The 24,845-nt window shown below is 30.7% G+C and overlaps 1 protein-coding gene across 2 annotated transcripts; it reads left to right on the forward strand.

Annotated features, from left to right (window-relative positions):
• The first annotated feature begins 1,072 nt into the window (after window positions 1-1,072).
• On the forward strand, window positions 1,073-24,730 carry LOC140058956 (uncharacterized). Of its 2 annotated transcripts, XM_072104751.1 has the most exons (12): window positions 1,073-1,318; window positions 2,385-2,489; window positions 3,181-3,285; window positions 4,233-4,337; window positions 5,737-5,841; window positions 6,499-6,603; window positions 8,275-8,379; window positions 13,945-14,049; window positions 20,538-20,642; window positions 20,888-20,998; window positions 23,056-23,160; window positions 24,552-24,730. In XM_072104751.1, the coding sequence occupies exons 1-12, from the start codon at window positions 1,250-1,252 to the stop codon at window positions 24,669-24,671; spliced, it is 1,245 nt and encodes a 414-aa protein (XP_071960852.1). In that variant the 5' UTR covers window positions 1,073-1,249; the 3' UTR covers window positions 24,672-24,730. The 2 variants fall into 2 exon arrangements, 1 of the variants encoding a protein (XP_071960852.1); XR_011847081.1 differs by lacking the exon at window positions 24,552-24,730 and having other exon boundaries at window positions 20,888-22,851; window positions 23,056-23,153.
• The last annotated feature ends 115 nt before the right edge of the window (window positions 24,731-24,845 follow it).

Consider the following 24,845-nt stretch of genomic DNA (forward strand, 5'->3'; position numbering starts at 1 on the left):
ATGAATCCATTTATTTTCAGTGTAATGTTAGCTTGTCTTTTTACTTTTAATAAAGCGTCTACTATGTCAAGTCCTTGTTTGATTTTGTCACTTTCACAAATTATAGGTAATTTTAATAATAACAATAATTTTCCTGACATTTAATAAAAAAAAATCCTTGCAAACGCAACATGCACGTAAGTTAGTATGATAGTAAATTGTTGTCATGCTATGACCTGAAGCATAATTTGCTTATAGTGCTGAATTGTGCCTATTATTGTGTTATAATAATAATAATGATAATAGAAATTGTTGTCTCTTACGCAATCAGACAATTTCCTCGTTAGATTTCCACGGGATGGCCGTAAAAACTCGTTTTAGGGTTGATTTACTTAGTTAAGTGGCTTCATTATTTTTATTTTTTTTCAATTAGGTTAAGGCAGAAACTACAGAGGACGTTATCGAGTCAATTGAATATGCAGGAGATAAAGTTAGACTTGTTGCTTTTTGTTATCGGATTAGCGATGTTGTGGTCACAGTGTTTATCGCCCTCTCTCACCCGATCCTCTTTACGTTTATTTTTATTTAAAAGCAAAATTTGTCTTTTGTTAAATTTAGTTTAGGAAAGTGCACAATCACAGAAACAACTTTTACATGCTTTTTGACGCAATATTCCACAAAAACCCTAATTATTAATTTTCTTATTAAGTATTAAGGCAAACTCTATTTTTGAGAAATGAAAATAATAAATATTATTAAAAGTCTTCATCTGAAGAAAATGTCTGTAATAATTTTCATAAATCAAATTAACACGATAGTCTTAATAATATTTTTGTAGATTTTGTTCTGTTTTATTGCACACGTAGGGTTCTTGTCCTGTATCTAACAGAATGTCACGTGCTCTTATTAAGAAATATATTGTACTTAATATGCTTTTGACAACTGAATATTAAATACTATTGTTCACTATAGTATTGCTGTATACATATATATTATTGTTGTATCAAAAACTAGTATTGTAATAATAATATTTAAATTCGATTAATGATATTTTCTTCAGAGAAACAAATCTAAACTAAACCAGCAAAGAAAAGCTTTATGAAAACTCAGTATAGTACTTAAGATGTCGGGGTGAGTTGTAAAGTTGAAGAACAATACTATACGAAAACGGCTACGAAAAACATCAATCATTGGTTGTTTTTTTTAAATATTGATGTAACTTATTTTATATTTCATATTTGACCGTTACAGATTACAAGATGCTTTTAAGATGAATGACTTGCAACAAATTAAAGAAATATGTCAGAAAACTCCAGATCTTTTGAAAAACAAAGATAAGGTAAAACAAAATATAGGCTTTCCATATTACTAATAAGAAAGTATAGTCATTCAATTAGTTCCAAGAAGACAATACATTTATGTAAATTGTAAACTGTAATCATTATACCTATATTCAAATACAATGAATACTGTTTAATATCCGGGATCAATAACATATGCTTCAGTGACGAATGCTGCAAATTAAATAGAAATTAACTACCTGACAAACTACTTAAATCTGTCAAAGTATTTAAAAAGTTGTATAAAAATAATTTGCTCTTAACTTATCAATGAGTGTTACAAATATGTTTACATTTACATTGTTTTTTTGCTTTTTTGGTTTTATCGCACTATCTTTGAGTTCATATGCCAACATGTTTAGCTAGTATTGTCTCGTCCTGTGCTTCAATTATGTTTGTATCATGTATTAATTATTTTGTTAAGGTGGCCAAATATTGTACGAGCTTTGCTCTTTTTTGGTCATCCTTCCATTTTTGCTATATATTCATGACACTTGGTTATATTGGAAAATAAAAACTGAAACTGAAACTGAAACATCAGTACTTACTGTTATTGTTTGTCCTACATTATGAGATCGGTGTACAGTTACTATAAAAGGTTGGACAAATAGTTAGACGGTCAGAACATTGTATACCTCCATGGTCAGAATGACAGTTTCGAAGTCAAGAGCCATATTTTGTATGTTTTGAAATAAAAAAACTTCAAAAGCATAATTGAGTTCATCTAAATCCAATCTAGTAAGACTTTTTCGAAATAATTATACAGATAATTTATAACGGTGACTAGACTCGACAATAACAACAATGTATTCACTTTTTTCTCTTATCATTAAAGTTATAACAATTATTTACTTCAGGATTGTACAATAATTGTTTATGCTTTTGTTTTTCATGATTTCTAAGATCAGCATGTTATTAAACGTAAAGCATAAATGTAACTGATTTTAGTAATATCATAACAGTGTTGAACTTACAAAAATTGTCAATGTAACATGAATACAAAACATGTTTGCATTACAGCTGTAATCTATATTTATAAACTACATGGTTATGATTTCTTTCTAGTTTGGATACACTCCTCTACATAAGTATTTACTTTGTGCCAACCCTACAACAGAAATAGTGGCTTGTCTCATACGGCATGGCGCACCAGAAACACCACGAACTACGGTAACATACAATTATAGTATGTCTATTATGTCATTATCGGTTCCAGCAAACATCTCTATTACATTTATGACGTCTCATTTATAATTATTATGAATTATGTAGAATTAGTTATTACAAATTCAAAAACATTTATTGAATAAAAAATTAATTTAATTAAAAACTATATTGTGTATACATGCCATGAACACATTTTGAAGTGCGTCTCGCCAATTATGACGTAATATAATCGATTGATTCACACATTTGTATTACAAATAAATAGTAATTCTTCACTTTATCAGTCTAGTTTGTTTAAGTTGGTTTAAATAATATAATAATTATTCCTTGAAATAATTTTATTTGGGTCCTATTTTATATAAAGGCGTACATTTATTTTTTTATCCAATCAAGTACGATAGATAAGCACGAAATAAAAAAGTAAATACTACGTCGTTTTGCAAGCGTACCGGTTTTCAAGAACACTTTTGTTAGTTGCGTTGACGTTGATGCTATATATAACAAGCCAGATGTGTTGTAAATAAAGTACAAAGTGAATGTAGCTGATTTGTATTGTTTTGTACACTCAGAAGATTTTTGTCAAAACAATGTAGAATTTACAACCATTATTAATGTGGCATGACCGAAATATATGTTTGCCTTACAGCTGGAATTTATATTTAAAAATTACTACATGATTATGATTTCTTTCTAGACTGGAGACACTCCACTACATACGTATTTATTCAATGCCAACCCTACAACAGGAATAGTGGCTTTTCTCATACGAAATGGCGTAGCAGTAACATCAAAAAATAAGGTAATAATACAATAGTAGGTCTAATTATGCCAGTATTAATAAACATTATCGGTTTATCTGTCTAGATTTTTTTAGTTTTTTACAGAAGATTTTGTCAAAGCAATGTAGAATTTACGACCACTATAATTGTGATTGTTTTACAGCTAGAATTGCTATTTATAAATATGATTTCTTTCTAGTATGGAGACACTACACTACATAGGTATTTGCGATATTCTAACAGCAATAGTGACTTGTGTCACATAGTATGGCGCATCAGTAACATCACAACATGTAGTAATGTACATACAATCATAGTGGTATTTATGTCATTATTATGAAAACAGTATCTGTTCCAGCAAACATCTCTATTTCATTTATAATTTGTCATTTATAATTAATATTAATTATTTTGAATTATTTATTTCGAATTTTAGAAACAGTTATTGAATGAAACAATAAATGAAGACATGCCATAACCGACAGGTGTTTTTAGAAACAATATTACATAACATAAAGTCAATTATGACGTCATATAAATCGATTGTCATTCACACATTGTATTACAATTATAGTAGCACTTCAATATATCCGTCTAGTTTTTTAAGATGGTTTAAATAATATAATAATTATCTTTGAAATAACTTTATTTGGGTCCTATTTTATATAAAGGCGTACATTTTCCTTTTTTTTATTCAATCAAGTACGATAGATACATACGAAATAAAAAAAGTACTTACAATGACATTTTGCAAGCGTTCCGGTTTTCAAGTACAATGTTGTTAGTTGCGTTGAAGTTGGTCAGTACGGCCATGAATGTAGCTGATTTTTATGTTTTGTACTTTCGGAAGATTTTGTCATAACAATGTAGAATTTACAATCATTATCAATGTGGCATGACCGAAAAATATGATTGTATACAGCTGGAATTGATATTTATAAACTGCATGCTTACGATTTCTTTCTAGAATGGAGACACTCCACTACATATGTATTTACGATGTGCCAACCCTACAACAGAAATAGTGGCTTATCTCATACAACACGGCGCATCAGTAACGTCACAAAATAAGGTAACATACAACATTATAGTAGGTTTATTATGCCAGTATTAATAAAACATTATCGGTTCCAGCAAACTTCTCTATTCCATTTAAGACGTCTTATTTATATTTAATATGAATTATTTAGAATTAGTTATTGTAATTTCAAACACAGTTATTGAATAAAACAATTCATTAAAAACTATTTTGTAGACGTATGCCATGAACGATATGTTTTTGTACAATGTATTATTCTATAAGTGTAGACGATGGTTCTCGAAATAATAATGATTCGGGTAAAAAGGTTTTAGAAGGACGTTTTCCTTGTACGTTTTCTGTCGGTTACCGGTATTGAACATGCTTGACATTCGTTAAACTAAACCTACTCTGTTTCACAGTGTCTTAGATGATTAAAAACATTTTAATAAAGTATAGTGTTTATTGTTTGGTAGGGCCCTTAAAATGAGAGGGGGCGAGGTGGAGTTCAATTGAGGGAGGTGCTTATTCGAATGATATGTTTAATTTTTTAGTCTTAATAAAATAAAATGGTAACATTTATAATCACATGGAATCCTCTACTACAAATAGTATAACTGTGTAATTATAAATATAATACAATATTGTGTGTATTATAAATGTGGATGAGAGTTTATTAGATAGTTGGGTAGGGGGGGGGGGTTATTATTCAAAGTGATGTTTTATTGGAGAGGCGTTTATTCAAATAAATACCATCCTAATAATTAATACATTATTTAACTTAAACAGCTTTTAAAACAATGCAATCATAGTGGTATTTATGTCATTATTATGAAAACAGTATCTGTTCCAGCAAACATCTCTATTTCATTTATAATTTGTCATTTTAATTAATATTAATTATTTTGAATTATTTATTGCGGATTTTAGAAGCAGTTATTGAATGAAACAAAAATGAGACATGTCATAACTGAAATGTGTAGAAACAATATTACGTTACTTAATGTCAATTATGACATAATTATAATCGATTTTCATACACACTGTATTACAAATATAGTAGCACTTCGATATATCTGTCTAGTTTTTTAAGTTGCTTTAAATAATATAGTAATGAACTCTTGAAATAATTTTATTTGGGTCCTATTTTATAGAAAGGCGTAACTTTTCTTTTTTGATTCAATCAAGTAAGTATTCCGCCAAGTATTGCAAACGTACCGCATTCCAAGGACACTGTTATTGACGTTTGTCAGTACGGTATGCTATATGTAACAAGCCAGATGTTTTGTAGATAAAGTACAGAATGAATGTAGCTGATTTGTATTGTTATTTACATTCGGAAGATAATAATGTAGAATTTACAACCATTACTAATACGGCATGACCGAAAAATATGATTGCATTACAGCTGGAATTTATATTTATAAACTACATGATTATGTTTTCTTTCTAGTATCGGGACACTCCACTACATAGATATATATTAAATGCCAACCCTACAATAGAAATAGTGGCTTGTCTCATACACCATGGCGCAGCAGTAACGTCACAAAATGAGGTAATGCACATACAATTATAATATGTTTCTTGTGCCAGTTTTAATAAAATCTTATCGGTTCCAGCAAACATATTTATTCCATTTATAATTAATATAAATTATTTAGGATTATTTATAGCAAATTCAAAAACAGTTATTAAATAAAATGATTAATTAATTAAAAACTATAATTTTTAGACATGCCATGAACGATATATGTTTGTAGAAACAATTATTTCATAGTATACTAAGTGCGTCTCTCAAATGACATCATATAATATAAAAATAAAACTATAATTTAATTCGTCATTTTTACGAATTATAGGTGTTCATTTTTATAATTTTATTGATAATAATATTTTTTAAACATGCACGTATGTTAACATACAATTGGAAAATGTTGATGTATGCCATCCTATTATACGCTTATAGTGCTGTAATATAAAAAAAAAAAAAATACTTACTCCTACGTTTTGCAAGTCTACCGGTTTTCAAGTAGACTGATTGTTAGTTGCGTTGACGTTGGTCAGTACGGCATGTTATATGTAACAAGCCAGATGTATTGTAAATAAAGAACGAATGAATTTAGCTGATTTTAATTGTTTTTACACAAAAGAATTTACATTATTAACGTGAAATTGAGATATAATTATAAACATGACTATGATATCTTTCTAGAATAGAGACACTCCACTACAATTGTATTTACGATGTGCCAACCTTAAAACAGAAATAGTGACGTGTCTCATACAGTATGGCACATCAGTGACATCAAAAAATAAGGTAGTGCACATACAATTATACTAGGTATATTATTTCTATATCATTTATGACGTCTCATTTATAATCTACTATAATTAATGCCCGTCCATATTTTTGTATAATTATTGTAATATTGTTGTATTATGTTGGAGACCCCTTTGGAAAAAAGCTTCTGCTTTCCATGCTTATTTTATTGTCTAGTCTTGTATTTTTATATTTAATGTTTCTCTTTTTATTTCATTTACATTATACTGTTTTATATATTTGTACTGTATTTGGAAAGCAATAAATATTACTTACTTACTTACTTACTTCAATGGGTATGAGCCCCGCTATTTTTCAGCAAGGAAATCATTCAATATACAATGTATACCATGACCGGAAAACTTCCTTATTTGGGGAAAATCGTTGGACCTAAATTCGTTTTATTAACTAATCAATAACTAATTATCTAACGCAACTTAATTAGTAAACAGGGTTACATCAGGTGGTTAAAATCAGTACCGAACGTATAAACCAAATTTACCATCGAGTTAAAATTCTAGAAGTAACGCGCGATTTTCCGAATTGTGCCCTTAATGTAAATGTGTATATTACACCTATAACGTACGTATGAACTGCGCCAAAAACCTACCTTATCCACTTTATTTTGTAACATATTACAATTGATTGAATTATTTAGAATTACTTGCTGCAATAATTATTTAAAGTAATTATACAAGATCCTACATTTCTTGTGAGATTTGTATATTGTGCAAATTAATTATTGTTCAACCATGTTTTATGTGGACCTGTCATTATAAAATAGTTATTTACGCCCGTATTCTTAAACCGGACTTTAGTCGTAGACTTTAAAAATGGTGTCATTTTAATTCATAAACCGAACTTCAACTAAATCGTAACTAAATCAGGCCAACTTCGACTAAATCGAGACGGTTTTTGATTTTTTTTTTGTCCTGGAAGGGGCAGGCTAAATGGTCGACTAAATGGTTTTTAAACGATGTTTATGAAAAACGTAACAGTCATTGAGTTGTTGGCCAGATATTGAAGAATGAAATATCTATTTTGATATTAGCTTAATTAAATATACATTGGTATAAGTTTTAATAATGAAAATCATCTTTATTTACAACTGTATACAATTTACATTATTTTCTTTGCGCAAGTCCGACTTGAACTACGTCACGCCATAGCGACAATGGGAGATGTGGAAATTCACCACGCGATGGAATGTTTAGGGTGGGTGGGCCTAGCGCCTTCTTGTCACGCTATGAAGTGCGTAGTTCGCGATCATACTTTGTGGGAGGCCTAGAAAATATGAAAGTTACTGTACGCCATGGTTCCTAAATATATTTTGAAGATTTTGTTTGTTGTTAATCAAAAGTACTTCACTGTTAAATTAATACTGATCTTGAATTTTAAGTTATAGCTCGAACTACGATTTTTTCAGTCGAACTTTGAACTACGACTAAAGTCCGGTTTATGAATATTATTATACGGGCGTTAGAATCATGACTGAAAGTAAGAGAATGCACAGACAATTGATATACTTTGGTCTACGTTCACAACATATGCACCAGCAAAACCTTTTATTTCAATTTCTTTGTGTATTATTATCATTACCTAACTATTATTATTTATTAATTTCTGCAATACATATGTATAAACTCCATGATTCTAATTTCTTTATAGGACGGAAACACCCCACTGCATGAATACATGCGTTCAAATGGACCTAATTTAGAAGCAATAGACTATTTCATGAAGCAAGGTGCATCAGTAAGAGCACTAAATAAGGTAATATATGGCAAGAACAATAGTTATTCTAGGACAAAAATCTGAAAAGATGCTTAGAAATCAAGTTAGGGGCAGTGGAATGTTAGAGGCTGTCAACATAGCCTTCTGATCACTCTAAGCTCTGTTGACACTTAATATTTTGTCTCGTCTTGAAATGGCGGCCATTTTTCAAAATGGCTTTCATTTTTATATACAATGTGCATAAAATCGGATCTAAATAAGGTAGATGCACGATCTTGGTGTCTAAACACATGTACTTCAGACACGGAATCCATTAGGCCTTGTTGACACTTCTTTTTGGCTTTATATTGAAATGGCGGCCATTTTTCAAAATGGCGACCAATTATATAAAAATGTGCTTAAAATCTAAATATGGTAGATCTACCATATTTAGATTTTAGGCACATTTTTTTTTCGTGAATATATTCACGATCTTGGTGTCGATACACATGTACTGTAATAGGTTTTTTTTAAACTACTCGTATCAAAAAACCTTAAATCAAATATTTTCCTCTTGTACAAAAATGGAGTTTTTTGGACAAGTTGTTTTCAAACAGTTTCAGTTTACTTGTTACTTTAAGACTGCTCGCCGGCTTTTTGAAAATTCACTATCTTTTAAGACTAGCAGGTCTAAAAACAATACTAAAAATTGGTCCAAAATTGGGACCGTGGTCCGGAATGCCCCAAAATTTAATGGAGTGGTACTTGACCACAAATCTATCTAACCCTAATTTTGGTAAAGACCTTGCAATAGCTTTTTGAGTAATCCTGCAAACAAACAGACAAACAAACAAATGAAAGCACTCAGAAACTGATTACTTGGCAAATATATATCAATTCAATTCAATTCAATTCAAAATTCTTTAATCATCCCACACGGGGCAATTCAACTAAAAAGGTCTGGATTAAAATGATCTTACAAAATATACAAAATATCACAATACACAGAACAACAACAACAAAAAAAGTCAAGTCAATGTTCAAGAATTTAAGAGTCGAATAGCCACTGGCAAAAACGAATTCCTTTTCCGGTTTGTTCTACATGCCGGGCATCGAAAGCGACGCCCATGAGGCATGAGCTCGAAATCACTGAACAAGGCATGGTTAATATTTTTTAGAATAGCTCTACTTTTTCTACTGATAGGGAGCATGTTGAATGATACAATTTTTGGTTTTAGGTATTATCTTTACATGGTTCAAATCATGGGGTTTATAATTTATTAGGTACGCGATAGACTACATATATCTCCTTAGCGGAGGTAAATAATATTAGTTTATGTAATAGGAGAGCCTAAAGTCAAGATGAAACATCTGTGAAGTTACATGCAAATGGATTCAACAAAAGCTGAGGCTTTAAAATCCTAGTCATGGCTCTATACAAACTAAACCTTTACCAATTTTGTGAAACAAATTCCAGATTGACGATTTCATGAACAGATAAATTAGGCAACCATTTTGAAAAATGTTAGCTACTGTGCATTTAACTTAAAAAATTAATTAATCAAACTATTTAAAGTTATTTATTATATATTTAATGGATTTCTTGCCTGAAAAAAACATTTTGTTTAGACACCAAGATCATTTATCTAGCCTAATTAGTTACACTTTTAAGCACTTTTTAGAAAAATTATGCAGCAAACCCTTTCACTGCGGAAAATATATTTAAGAAAAATATATGATATTTTAAGAAATTGCAAAATACTAATTGAGATAATTGGGTAATTTTTTTTTGGTGTGAGATGGGCAAATGGTTAGTCTAAGGTTAGGAATTTGCATATTGATGACGTCATGTGACGTCAATACAAGTATTTTGGATTTCGTTTTTTTTTATTGAATTAATGATAAAAACTATATTTTCTTTAAGAAATTCTTATGGAATACGTTTTTCCAACTTGATATTGATGAAGATACGTATAACAAATAAGAAAAAAATGAAATATTTTATTTTTTTGCGTGTTGTGATAAACACGATGTTGCCCTATTGGGGCGGGTACATTTTGTTACATTCAAAATGGCCGCCATGACGCTACTCAAAACAACTTTCCAAGATAGAAATATTATTATATACTATACTATATATAAAATAACTATAGAGGGCGCATGATTTTCAAGACGATAATACAGCCTTAAAGGGCGGTTTTTTTTTCTAGAAAAAAAAATTTTCATGACTTGCAAAAATATTCAAGTTCATCAAAAAAATATAGAGGGTGCTATATATTATAGGCAAATAGGATTAAATCATTGTTTTGCCCATACCTTGTATTACCGGGTAGCGATATTTTTTTACGCTCAACGAAACTGCCAGCTAGCCAGAATACTGTTTTCTGATTGGATGTTGATGTCATGTGAGATTTTCAAATCACTCACACATGCAGTTCGCCGCAGTAGGTAATTCCCCCTCGCAATCTCCGATCGGTTGCGACTCGCACTGCTCTAGGCTAGCAATTTACGTGTTGTAGGAATCGTACATTCCAATGGCTCGCTGCCTGAGAGCACGCTGCCGGCCTGAAACAACTACTAGCTCCTTGCACAACAGAGAGGCTTGAAATTTCCCGCATTTTTATCGTGTCGCCATCGTTGACATTTTTTCGTAACATTTATTGCTCTTTTCTATGTAAAATGTTTGAGATAAAATAATTATAAATAAGAGCGGCTAAACCCAAAAAGCGGAAACTTGTGAAGGGTTTCTTGGAAGTATTCACTTTCTCTCGCCATGGAGTAATCTAATTAATTAATTTAATTTCCATGGAGGAATTCGCCTCTCTTAATGTTTATTTACGTTTCGCGTACGACGTTCATGCATTAATTTCAATTTCACGTGGAAAAACATGATTTATGCGAAGCGATAAGCAAGTCGCGCCGCGGTAATCTTTTTAGGACCTTCATGACGGCAACATCGGGTTGGCACGGTCAAAATACACTTTTGTCATCGTCATCCTTTTATTTACTGACAAAAAAAGCTCTATTCCTTTGGCAGAATTACAAGCAACAATTCATTTAAATATATATTTATAAGTCACAGGGAAATAGTGTTTGTGATTATTTATTATCATTTTTTGAAAATGTTCAACAAATGATGTTGGATCATAAACAAAAACAAATTGACACCATCCAGACCAACGTTGTATCGCCAATGCGTGATTTCTTTATTATCCACGTTACAGTATTATCCACAACGATAATCGCTCATGAAAGAACTCGAACCGAGGGCTCCAGCGTAATAGGTTAAAGCCTTACCACTAGACCAAACATTTCGGTTGGCAAACGCTGTTTACACTAATTATTTAATCTTTCTACATGCTTATATAGCGCCCTCTATAATGTTCCCTATTATGTCATAATTATTCATGAATTATTCATGATTTCTGCCCACGTTCGTCCTGGAAATAAAAATGACGCCAACCGGTCGGAGAGTGCGAGGAGGAATTACCTACTGAGGCGAACTGCATGCGTGAGTGATTTGAACATCTCACGTAACATCAACATCCAATCAGAAAACAGTATTCTGGCTAGCTGGCAGTTTCGTTGAGCGTAAAAAAATATCGCTACCGGGTATACGCAGTGAAAAGGTTATTTAAAAAAAATAGCAGCCAGTTAAGCCTAAATACAATTATATTTTAACCTAATCATTATAAATCTAAAGATCGTGAATTTACCATATTTAGATCCGATTTTAAGTGGCCGCCATTTCATTATAAAGCAAAAAATGAAGTGTCAACAGGACCTAATAAATTCTTTGAAGTACATGTGTTTAGACACCAAGATCATGTATCTACCTTATTCCGATTTTATGCACATTTTATATGAAATTAGCGGCCATTTTGAAAAATGGTTGCCATTTCAATACGAGGCAAAAACTAAAGAGTCAACAAGACCTAATGGATTCCATGTCTGAAGTACATGTGTTTAGACACCAAGATTGTGTATCTACCTTATTTTTTTTTTGTCTTTTGTGAGATTCACTTACTTTTATTTCATTCTTTACAATTGTTACAATAATCTATATCAATTTTGTTTCAGTAGAAAACTATCTCTGCAGCTTAAAGTTTTTTTTGTTTTTCTTATTGTTAGTCTTTTACATATATAAAAAGTTAAAGCATTTAAAAAAATAGACAAAAGTTATATAAAAGTATACATCACATAATATAGGTTCACAATTGCCATTACAACATCACAAAATAAAATATACTGTAACTCATATAGCACCAGTAAATAAAACTAGTAAGGTAGAAGCCATACTAGAATACTAAGTATTGTGTCATAAAAATATTTTCTCGTGTTTTTAGCCTGTTATTGTTTAACAATTATACATTTTTACATTGCTAAAATAATATTTTTTACTGTTTCCCATTTTTTTATGCTTTCCTCTCTTTTATACACTATATCACATTCCATTCTGAATAGAATTCCTTGTTTAAAAGATTTCCATAAATTAAAATAACTTATATTTGTAACATCAGCCAGTATCTTTTGTTTATAAACCGTGAAAGCAGCAAATGTATATATAAAATCAGTAAGAATATTTCTTGTTCCAATTACCAGATTTTGAAAAGACATGTTTATATGATTGGTACCTTTTAAAACAATCTCTATTTTTGTCCAAAAACCTTGAATAAATTTACAAGTAAAAAACATATGCTCCTCATCTTGTACCTCTCCACATCTACCACATATATCATTATCTTTTAGTTTCCAGATAAACAACCCTTTGTTTGTTGCTAAGATTCTATTTAACAGTTTGTAATTAAAGTGTATTAATTTTTTATCTTTCATTTTACAAACTTTAGATAACCAACATGACTTCCAATCAATATTCAAATTATGAAAATGTTTTTCCCATTTTCTTTGACAAAACAGAGATAAATACTCTTTGTTGTGATGTCCTTATATCTATTCTTAATGACATTTTCTGTTATATTATAATAACAATTTTCCTCGTATTTGATTATAGTTTTCCATTGTATTGGTATCGCTTTTAATAAGCACATGTATTCAGTTAACCAGTTTGCTTTGTACTTTAATTTTACCAACAATTCTTTTGAAGTTATGAATCTATTTTCGTTTATAATATCCTTCACTAAAATAATGCCACATTCAATCCAACGTTTTGATTGGTTTTTAAGTTGTATTAACTTATTACCTTATCTACCTTATTTAGATCTAATTTTATGCAACATTTTATATAAAAATGGCGGCCATTTTGAAAAATGGCCGCCATTTCAAGACGAGGCAAAATATTAAGTGTCAACAGGGCTTATAGTGATCAGAAGGGATTAATAAGGATATCTGGCTATGTTGACAGCCTCTAACATTCCACTCCCTCTAACTCAATTTTTTTCGGATTTGTTGCCTAGACTAAGTAACCTATCTCACGAAGCAAGCCACTTTTATCAGTAAAATTGCAAAATAAGAGATAATTGATATAATTCGGTCTACGTTCACAGCATATGACCAGCAAAACATTTTATTTCAATTTATTTGTGTATTTGTTATCATTACCTAATTTTAATTATTTGCTGCAATACACTGTATGTATACACTTCATGATTTACAATTTCTTTATAGGACGGAAACACCCCACTGCATGAATACATGCGTTCAAATGAACCTACCTTAGAAGTAATAGACTATTTCATGAAGCAATGTGCATCCGTAACAGTACTAAATAAGGTAATATATGGCTAGCTAGATATAATGTGTATGATTACACCTAACGTATGTCTGCGCCGCAAACATATCTTATCCACTTTATTTTATATAAATTACATAATAGTAAAATAACGCTTAAAAAAGAACGACGTTTCGACTCCATCATGGGGTCATTATCAAGTCCAATCAAGACATTCTAAAAAGCAAATAATTACATAACACACGTCAAGGGTCAAAGTTTAAATAACAAACTGCCTATTGTCTGACATCCTGTTAAATGAAAAGCTTGGCTTTAGAGTCACATTGTTTATTCAGACTAGGTTTTAATTGTCTGATGTAATTCATAAATAAGACAGTCACGTTTGTGTTTGCATTTCCTAAGTATAGGCTACTAAAACATGAATTAATTCTACTTGTATTAGCAATCGCATTAAGATCCTTTAAATGCTGAAATATTAAACATCTATTATGTTCAACATTTGTGCTATATGTCAACGACATGGAATCGGCCGTTGATTGTGAGTTGTTGCTATATACAGATGATTGCCTCTTCTCTAACACAATGTCATTATGACTATGGGTGCTGTGTATGGTACTCATGTGCAAATAAATATATTAAAAATAGGCTACAGACGTCTCAAAACAAAACTATTAGGTGCATTTCGAACCTAGGACCACGGTCTCATATAGGTATACATGAGTTTGTCAACTTAAATTTGTTGCCAGTTGACCTAAAGTGCTCCAACTTACCTGGATACAAATACCCTGACGAGACAACGTCACAATCACAATGCAAGATTTGCTAGAGACAGCATTTCGATCCAAATTCTAGTCATAGGAACTTCACTTCCTTATTTTGTTCAAAGCTCCTCTTCATTAAAATCATTTAAACAGAGATCTAAAGGTTATTTTTGTGAAATTCTTAGATTAAGAGACATTTAATTTGCTATATGTTTGTGTATTATGTTTAAGTAATTGTGGTTTCCTTGTTTATTTTGTTATATTTTTTTAGGACCACAATGGAAATACGTTTGCCGTCTCGGTACTTTTTTGTGTTTTTATCCTATGATTTTATGTCAGAATAAAGAAATAAATAAATAAAATAAAACAATGCGTTGGTAGAGGTGTCGGCATGTATATCCAACATAACTTACAAAGTAACATTCAAATGTATACACAACACATTGCAATTGCTGACTTATTATAGTTTGGTTCCTTTTTCCTTTTTAATGTTATCGGTAACTTTTCTACCTGTGAATACAGGGACATACAATGTTTTTTGTTAATCTTTTAACATAGTTGTTTGTCATAGGTGTCGCTTGAACGAGTTCACATTTTTTCTGGTCTTTGAATGGCAGGATGATTCGGACTGTTTTTTTTCAGTTTTATTATGTGTTTCACTTAGTTCAATGTTGTTATTGCTCTCTGTTGCTTCTGTGGTGTTTGTTATTAGTGTATCTGGATATTTCAGACCCTTACAATCTTCCTTAAATTATTAATTATATACATTCTTCATTAAATAGATGGTGGGTCGACGATAACACAATTACAAATCTCCAAATCTTTGATTATAAGCATTCCTAAAAAGTGATTGAATTGTTCACATCATGTTCTATTGTAAACGCTATCGCAGGATGGAACCAAAAATTCAACTAGATTGGGCATAAATACTAAAATGTCATCAAAATACCGCTTGTAGTATTTGTGCTTGTTTATTTACTTATTTTCAATCTTTCTACATAGGAAAAAAACAACCATATAAGTATAACAGGGGAGTAGCGGAAAAGCAAAAGTATAAAACTGTCATCTTGTGATGTGCTTGACCAGCCCCTGTCAACTTGAACGATACAATAAAACCAACATTAACAAATTTTGAAAAATACATAGAAAAATATGGTATAATAAAATGTTAACAAAAGTGTTATAAAAATGCAATTGCTATCTGAACAATCTGATTGTGTAAAAGTTAAAAATTCTGATTGTATAAAAGTTAAAAATTCTTATTGTATAAAAGTTAAAAATTATGAATGTATAAAAGTTAAAAATTCTGATTGTATAAAAGTTAAATTCTGATTAAAGTTAAAAATTCGTAGAGATTCAATGCGTTCCTCGATGTGGAACATAAATACATTTGCCATAAGGGATCCAATTGCAACTCCGTACAAGTTACCATTAAATTATAATAGCTGATCTTGCGTTGATATACCGAAGAGTGCAATTGAACCGTCCTTATATAAGTCTAGTCCATAATTATCGTTGAACCAGTTGTTAGTAAATGCTTTATCCGCGATAATTTGAATTGTCTCGGTTAAAGGAACATTCGTAAATAAGGACGAGTTCATCTCTTTAACCGAGACAATTTAAATTTAAAAATACTACAAGCGGTATGTTGATGACACTTCAGTAATAATATCCCCTATCTTCTTCTTTCCCTTTCCAAGGAATTTCTTCAATCTAGTATATGGGCCATTGGCCATAGTACAAAAGATAATTATTTAGCATTATTAAGATTATTAAAGTATACGTAGACCTATAACTTAAGATAATTATTTCTTATTTCAAAAGCAAAGTATACATTTATTCCTAAATTACAAGTAAAGTTTGTGTTTGAAAGTAATAAACATAGTTTTTTAATAGAAGAATAAACACAAATAAATCTCGGAATAAATTTGTTTCTTAAATCATTATAAAATGTACATTGTAAAATACAATTATTCCTCAACAATATTATTTTTACATACTTTACACGTTCTTTCTTATATCTTTCTAAGCCTTCCAATCTCGCATTTTCAATTTTAAGTTCTAATATCCCTAAACGTAAATTACCGTTTTCTTGATGATATTGATAAAATGATTAAAGATATTTCTTTTTTATAAAGAGAAAAGGACCTTAACTTATGATGTAAACTAAATTGTTAACCGCATTTTTGTTTTTCAATATCACATAAGCGTAATTTTAAATCTTTCAAAAATAAACTGTTATTATTAACAAATTGTTGTAACCAAAACCAGTAGAAAAAAGTAACTGATTGACCTGTTCTCATTACGATTAACTTTTCTAAGTTGAAAACTCATAGCACTTAAAATAAATATATAAAGAAAATTGTACATCTGTAACCAAACAATCCAAAACAAGTCGTAATCTACCTAACTCGGAAATAACAGCGGCATTTGGTGCATTTTTTCCAACTTGCAACAAATATCTGCAAAAATTTGCAAATTGTCTGACATTCCCCATATTTCGCTTCCATAATTTATAATAGGAAGTATTTTCACATCAAACATATGGTTGCATCTATTTTTTGGTAGAACAGATAAGTTACGATAAATAAATGAACAGAATAAACTTTGGATTGCTTTTTATTGATTGTGATTACTTTGTACCATAAATCATTTGAACTTAAAATAATACCAAGGTAAGTAAATACAATATAAGAATTTGTAATTGAATATTTTTATGTTCCTTAGATTACGGTAATTTTTGAAAACAATATTTTTTTTATTTTTTAATATTTACAGTAAGTTTCCAGGTATCACAGTAACGTTCAAATGCATTAATACATTTTTGGAGACCTTTCTCCGTATCACTCCCGAACAAGCACAATGTCATCTAGGTAAATATGATGAATAATATAGCAATATCGAATTTGAATATTTTCGTTTACCTGAATAAGTGTGTCACCTAAATTATTAATGTAAATTTTAAAAAGTGAAGACGAAAATGAAGAACCTTGTTGTATTCCAATCGAACACTTAAAAGAGGGTTCTTTAACTTTGATTTCAATACTAAAGGCCGGCAATTGGCATATGATCAGATTCAAAAGAAGAAGAAGATATGCATTTAAATGCCAGGTGCGGGCAAAACATTTCTATTGATCATACATTCCAATAATTATCGATCTATAGTTTCCCCTATCTTTCATAATTTTTGGGATTTTATTTGTGTTACACGAATTTGTTGAAAATAAGCCCATTCTTATCAGTGGGGGATAGTTCAAATTACACAGTAAAACCTCTATTCTTTTGTACACAAATTTTGTAAATAGAGAGGCATTTTAAAAAGCTATGAAAAATAAATGGTTTTCTAAAAAATGTTATCAGATGATTAAATATAGGTAATATAACTTGAATATTACATTTCTGATATTTTTATTCAACTTCAGATTTTTATTTTCATGCTATAGCAAAAATTATCCATCGTATATACACCATCTTTTTTCACCGTCTAGGGAGTCACCAGACATGTTATTACATGAAAAAAGTCTTCCTGGGTTTTATGGAAGAATTTTGTCCAATTTTGTATTTGACCATATTAAGGGAAATTCATGTTTTTTCGTCTCGATTTATGTTACAAATATTCGATTTATGTACTATTAACCAAACATTATATTTAAAATTCATGCCTGTACCTGAGCTTTAAAGGTGAATTTGTAAGAAGGTAGTCACAGACTAGAAACAGCCAATGCATTTTTGGTTTTCTTTTGATCCATCCTGCGATAGCGGTTACAATGGAAAATGTTGTGAACAATTCAATCCCTTTTTAGGAATGCTTATAATCAAAGATTTGAAGATTTGTAACTATGTTAAATCTGGAAGAAAAACTATCGTCGACCCACCATCTATTTAATAATGAATGTGATAATTTAAGGAAGAGTTTAAGCGTCTGAAATATCCAGACGAACTTTAAACCAACAGAGAGAAATAACAACACTACACAAAGTGAAACAAAATGATAAAACTGAAAAAAAAACCAGTCCGAATCATCCTGCCATTCAAAGACCAGGCAATTGAGAAACTCGTTCAAGCGACAGCTATGCAATCTAAGTAAAATATTAAACAAAACCTGTGTCCCTGTATTCACAAGTAGAAAAGTTAAGGATAACATTAAAAAGGTAGAAAGAAAACCAACTATAATAAGTCAGCAGTGTGCTGTGTATACATTTGAATGTGACCTGTGTGATGCAAGTTAGGTTGGATATACATGTCGACACCTCTACCAACGCATTGTTGAACATTATAGATGTTTAATACGACAGTATTTTAAAAGGATCATATTTAATGCAATTGTTAAATCCAAGTAGAATTAATTCATGTTTTAGTATTACTTAGGAAAAAAAACAATTTGAGTGTCTTATTTATGAAATGCTATACATCAGACAATTAAAACCTAGTCTGAATAAACAATGTGACTCTGCTAAAGCTAATATTTTCATTTAACAGGATGTTAGTCAATATGCATTGTGTTATTTAAACTTTGAACCTTGGCTTGTGTTTTACCCTTTCACACCAAAAGCAAAACAACTCCGGAAACATTCCGATGTTGACGCCCCGGTGTTTTGGTGTGAAATGTAAAATCAAGCAACCCCGGAGTTTAAAACTGCGGGGTTGAAAAGCTGAAACATTCCCCGGCGAGCGAACTTCGGGGACACCCCGGTGTTTTGGTGTGAAAGGTACCAACAGCAAATTATGTATCTTTGCCTGATTTTTTTAAAACTTAAACTGTAGTTGAAGAATAAGATTATTAAAAACAAATATTTAGTGATCTTTTGAAATTTGAGTTTCTTTTTATTGAAAAATATTAATTTTTAAAATGACTTCCTATTCCAAACAATTGGTGACCTTGGAGAGGTTGAACGCATTTTTTGGCTGGCTAGCAACCATACAGCGCCACCTACCGTCCACGCAGCGCCACCTACCGTTGTGACGTTAGCACCGCAGAACTTTATGTAAACAAACAAAATAGAGGGTGACATTTAAAATTTTATTTTATAAACCCCGGTGTTGCTAGGTTGATGTGAAAGGGGTATCTCCGGAGTCTTTTGCTGTTTTGAATGGTCATAAACCCGGAGTACCTCCGGAGATCACTCCGGAGTTTTGGTGTGAAAGGGGTATTATATAATTAGTTGCTTTTTAGAATTTCCTCATTGGAATTGATAATGACACCATGATAGAGTAGAAACGTCGCTCTTTTTAAGCCTTATTTTTCTATTACATATTGCAATTGATTTAGTTATTTAGAATTACTTGCCGCAATAATTAGTTAGTAGTAATTAAACAATATAAACAAGACAGGTACATACTGTCTTGTAATCTACCTCTACTCTACATTTAGTTAGATACCATCTTGTTAAAGATATAGCCTCTCTTTAGCGACAACCACCAATACCCCTTTATTTAATTTAGTGACCACTTCTTTTAAAGAACAACTACCCCTTGTAAGGATCCATCTCTTTTAAAAGACCACCACTCGTAAGAAAGGTGGTTCCTATGATGTAGGCCTATGAGTCACATAAGAGTTTAAAGGACTTTGGAAACCATAATCAATTCAAACATACACTTAAAAACATATTCTGCATTGCTATTATGATTTAATTAAGATCTGCTTGTTAATTGATTTTTAATAATAATTTATTTATATGACAACAACAACAAATCATGTTATCAGTAATTGTATCTAACATTGTCATTTATAAGAATATTTATATTTGATGTTTATGATTTCTTCACAGAATAGAAACAAACCGATAAATATTTATCTGGAGCGTGATGACGTTAAATTAGAGATATTGTTTTGTCTGATAACCAATGGTGTATCCCCCACATTAACAAAAGAGGTAATCTTAAGTTTTATTCTATAAAAATTTAAATTGAACGTCATCTGAAAATAGTACACGTTTGCTTAATATTATTATTTGTTTTGCTTCGTTATTGTTCATCATATTATTCTCTTCAAATGCAAGAAGGTAATGTAACATGATGGAACTGCTCTTGGTATAAATAAAACATTTTAGCTACTTTCGGATAATTTGATTTAAAAATATTTATTTATTAAAAATATATCATTTTTTATTTTTTTTAGGAAGGAAGCAATGCTCTACATGTACATCTAAGTGGTAGATATGTTAAACCTACGTTAGAAATAGTGACTTATCTCATTAAGCTTGGTGTTACTCCAACATTACAAAATAAGGTAATGTACATAAGAGTGGGCCTATATTCCCGGTGGCATTATGTTTTTTCCTATCCAATTAAGGCAGAAATCATGAAGAATCCATTACCTTAATTAATTGGTATTATAAAGAATTGCATGGATAGCTGATCTACTTCCTAAATAACTAAACGTAACCCTCTAAATATTCTCTCTCAACTATTACTCTACAAAAAAAAAACATGTTCTTGAAAGACCTCGAATCAAAGGCTCCAGTGTAGTAGGTTAAAGTCACTAGACCAAACATTTCAGTTGGCAAACGCAGTTCACACAGATTATTTAATCTATATGCATGCTTATATAGCTCAATCTATAATGTGCCGTATTATGTCATAATTATTCTAATGAATTATTCATGATTTCTGCCATACATTGTATATGATAATAATTTATTTATATGACGAAAACACCCCACTGCATGAATACATGCGTTCAAATGAACATACATAAGTAGTAAACTTTCTTACGAAGCAATGTTCATCAGTAACAACACTAAATAAGGTAATATTGGGCTAGAGAACATTTCAAAAAAGGGAAAGCACAGACAATTGATATAATTTGGTTACGTTCACAACATATGCATCAGCAAAACCTTTTATATCAATTTCTTTGTGTATTACTTATCATTACCTAACTATAATTATTTTTTGCAATACACTGTATGTATACACTTCATCTATATATAAATGATGGTTAATTCTGACATAGGCGAACAAAATGGAAAAACTTCGGTATAAATCTCCGCCTTGGATACCTACCTTATCTTTCTTAGATGTACCGCGAAACCTAGATTTGATAACATTAGTTTTCAGTACTACGCTATTGTTCCATTTTTGTCTTTAACAACGACAAAATTTAGCGTTACCTATCGAAATTTGTGGATATCACAGGGTTATTTTCACACTCTCGCGCTGTTGTTCAACTGGCTACCGAGTCCGTCACTTCTGGCAAAATGGCCGTTGGTGGCGTCATTCAATATTAAATACAAATATTTTATATTTAGTGGTTCAACGAATCGTGAACTAGGCCTATAATTTATTTGTTTTATATTCAACTATCAATTACAAAGGCCTTTACTTTACGTGAAATACAATTTGTTTTAGTAATTTAACTATTATTTATGCTATTTATTAATCATTTTATCAAATTTAGGTGCGATTCAATGTTACTATAGGAGGCTAATTGAACTAATTAATTATGCTACTATTAATCATTTTATCAAATTTAGATGCAATTCAATGTTACTATAGGAGGCCTGGTAGGCCTACCAGGGAACAAGATGTTGTTGTCATGATGTATTGTGATCGTTCACGATCGCTCACTGTCACCTACTTTGATAACTATGCTTTTGGTCTCTTGGTAGGGTCACGTTAAAGACTGTTTCAGTGATTGATGACCCATATTAACGGTTTCCTCTTGTGTGTAACGTTCACATAATATATATAATAATATAATATGTATATTATACGTATACTGTTCTTTAAAATTATATTATTTGTTGTAATAACAATTGTTGTAAAGTGTTTACATCATTACAGGAGAATCAATGTACATTTTTTTGTAAACTGTAAATAAATCTATTGAGTCCCTTTTCCCTTTTACGTTTCTATAACCACCGATTGCTGTCAAGTTCAATTACCAGAGGCGTTGGTCATGTTTCGAGAACCATTTGGGTAAACCCACTACAGGGTGCGCGAGCAAACCTTCTAGTGATTATAATTTATTTATAGAACGGAAATACCCCGCTGCATGAATACATGCGTTCAAATGAACCTACCTTAGAAGTAGTAGACTATCTCACGAAGCAAGGTGCATCAGTAAAAGCACTAAATAAGGTAATTTATGGCTAGAGATAATATATATGATTACACCCATAACGTACGTATGATTCTCACCGCAAACACATTCTCTTATCCACTTTATTTTAGGCCTATATCATATTACAATTGATTGAATTATTTAGAATTACTTCTACAATAATGAATTAGTAGTAATAAAAAAAAGATCATATTTTTTTATTCTCTTTAATTTCTTTAAAGGACGGAAGCACCCCGCTGCATGAATACATGCGTTCAAATGAACCTACCTTAGAAGTAATAGACTATATCACGAAGCAAGGTGCATCAGTAACAGCACTAAATAAGGTAATATTGGGCTAGATATCATTTTTAAAATAATGGAATGCACAGACAATCTATATTTAAATATACGTAAGGGCAAACTTTGGTAAATGGCGCATTACTTCTAGAATGTACTCGGTGATATATAAAGTTGTTTCATCTTTCGGTACTGATTTTAAACACCTGTTGGAATCATGTTTACTAATTAAATTGAGATAGATAATTACTTATTGACAATTAAAACGAATTTAGGTTCAACGATTTGCCCCAACTATGGTTATTTTCGGGTCGTGGTATACACTGTTTAATGAATGTCCATCTTGAAAAATAGCCGCTCACAATAATACGAGGATGCTTCGCATTTACCTATCTCCTCCGACGATTTTATTGTTTTTAAATAGCTGAATAACTGTTGATCAGCTCGAGTACAGCGTCATAAATTTGAAGACTGAAAAAAACTATTTTGATAGATTTAAAATACGTTTAATATACAAATGTATTGATTTGCGATGAATGGAACATTCCAAACTATTTGGTTAAACACAACAAGTAGGTAAATTTATGGGCCCTTGGAGAATAAACTTAACACCTTAAGATATAGTATTGCAATACTATACAACATTGTAAATACGTATTAACCGCTTTTGGTCCCCATTTGAATCGCAAAGTTCTTACTGTGAGTGTTGGTACTGTTATGTATATATAAACATATACAATAAACTTTATTACCGTGAGTGTGGGTAGGCCCTACTGTTATATTATAAACACATAATATACAAATAAACTTTATTACTGAGAGGGCTTCTCAACGTTTGTGTTAATTAATAATTACAAACAATATAAACGTCGTAGTGGTTTATCGTTACAAGTACTTTACTATTTCAATCGAATATGACAGGAACAGTTTTTACATATATACATAATTTGTTACTGTATTTAGTGGTATATTATTATTTATAGGCCTATACAAAATTACAACAATATTTTCGTTAGAAAGTCCCTCAACCCTAATGTTACATACAAAACACAAATTGAGTTTGTCTAAATGAGCCCAAATCAAACATTTGTGACATATTTCTCTTTCGGAAGTAATCCCCAGGGTGCTAATTTTGGTTGACTAAATAAATCAACGTGTCTATTTATTCGTTTCTGTAAACGACAATGTATTATATTCTTGTATTTAAAATCCACATTTTTTTAAACTCTGAAATTACTGTTTATTCGATAACCATCTGTGGGCACAACCTAGATGTTACGTCATCATCTAGTTGATATAATTCGGTCTACGTTCACAAAATATTCACCAGCAAAACCTTTTAATTCAATGTATTTGTGTATTATTTATCACTATCTAACTATAATTATTTGCTGCAATACACTGTTTGTATAAACGTCATGATTATATTTTTTTAAAGGACGGAAACACCCTGTTGCATGAATACATGCGTTCAATTGAATCTACCTTAGAAGTAGTTGACTATCTCGTGAAGCAAGGTGCATCCGTAACAGCACTAAATAAGGTAATAATGGGCTAGAAATCATTTTAAAATAAGGGAATGCACAAACAATTGATATACTTTGATCTACATTCAAAACATATGCACCAGCAAAACCTTTTGTTTTAATTGCTTTGTGTATTATTATCATTACCTAACTATATTTATTTGCTGCAATTATACTGCTTGTATAAACTTCATGATTATAATTTC

This window comes from Antedon mediterranea, chromosome 9 (assembly GCF_964355755.1).
Source record: "Antedon mediterranea chromosome 9, ecAntMedi1.1, whole genome shotgun sequence".
Lineage (NCBI taxonomy): Eukaryota > Metazoa > Echinodermata > Crinoidea > Comatulida > Antedonidae > Antedon > Antedon mediterranea.

What these genes read in the sequence shown, in the direction of transcription:
- LOC140058956 (XM_072104751.1), top strand. Translation starts at nt 1,250, where the DNA reads ATGAATGACTTGCAACAAATTAAAGAAATATGTCAGAAAACTCCAGAT. An exon ending in CAGTAACGTCACAAAATAAG is followed by an intron (nt 4,338 to 5,736) that starts GTAACATACAAC and finishes TTTTCTTTCTAG; the next exon opens with TATCGGGACACTCCACTACA. An exon ending in CAGTAACAGCACTAAATAAG is followed by an intron (nt 23,161 to 24,551) that starts GTAATATTGGGC and finishes ATTTTTTTAAAG; the next exon opens with GACGGAAACACCCTGTTGCA.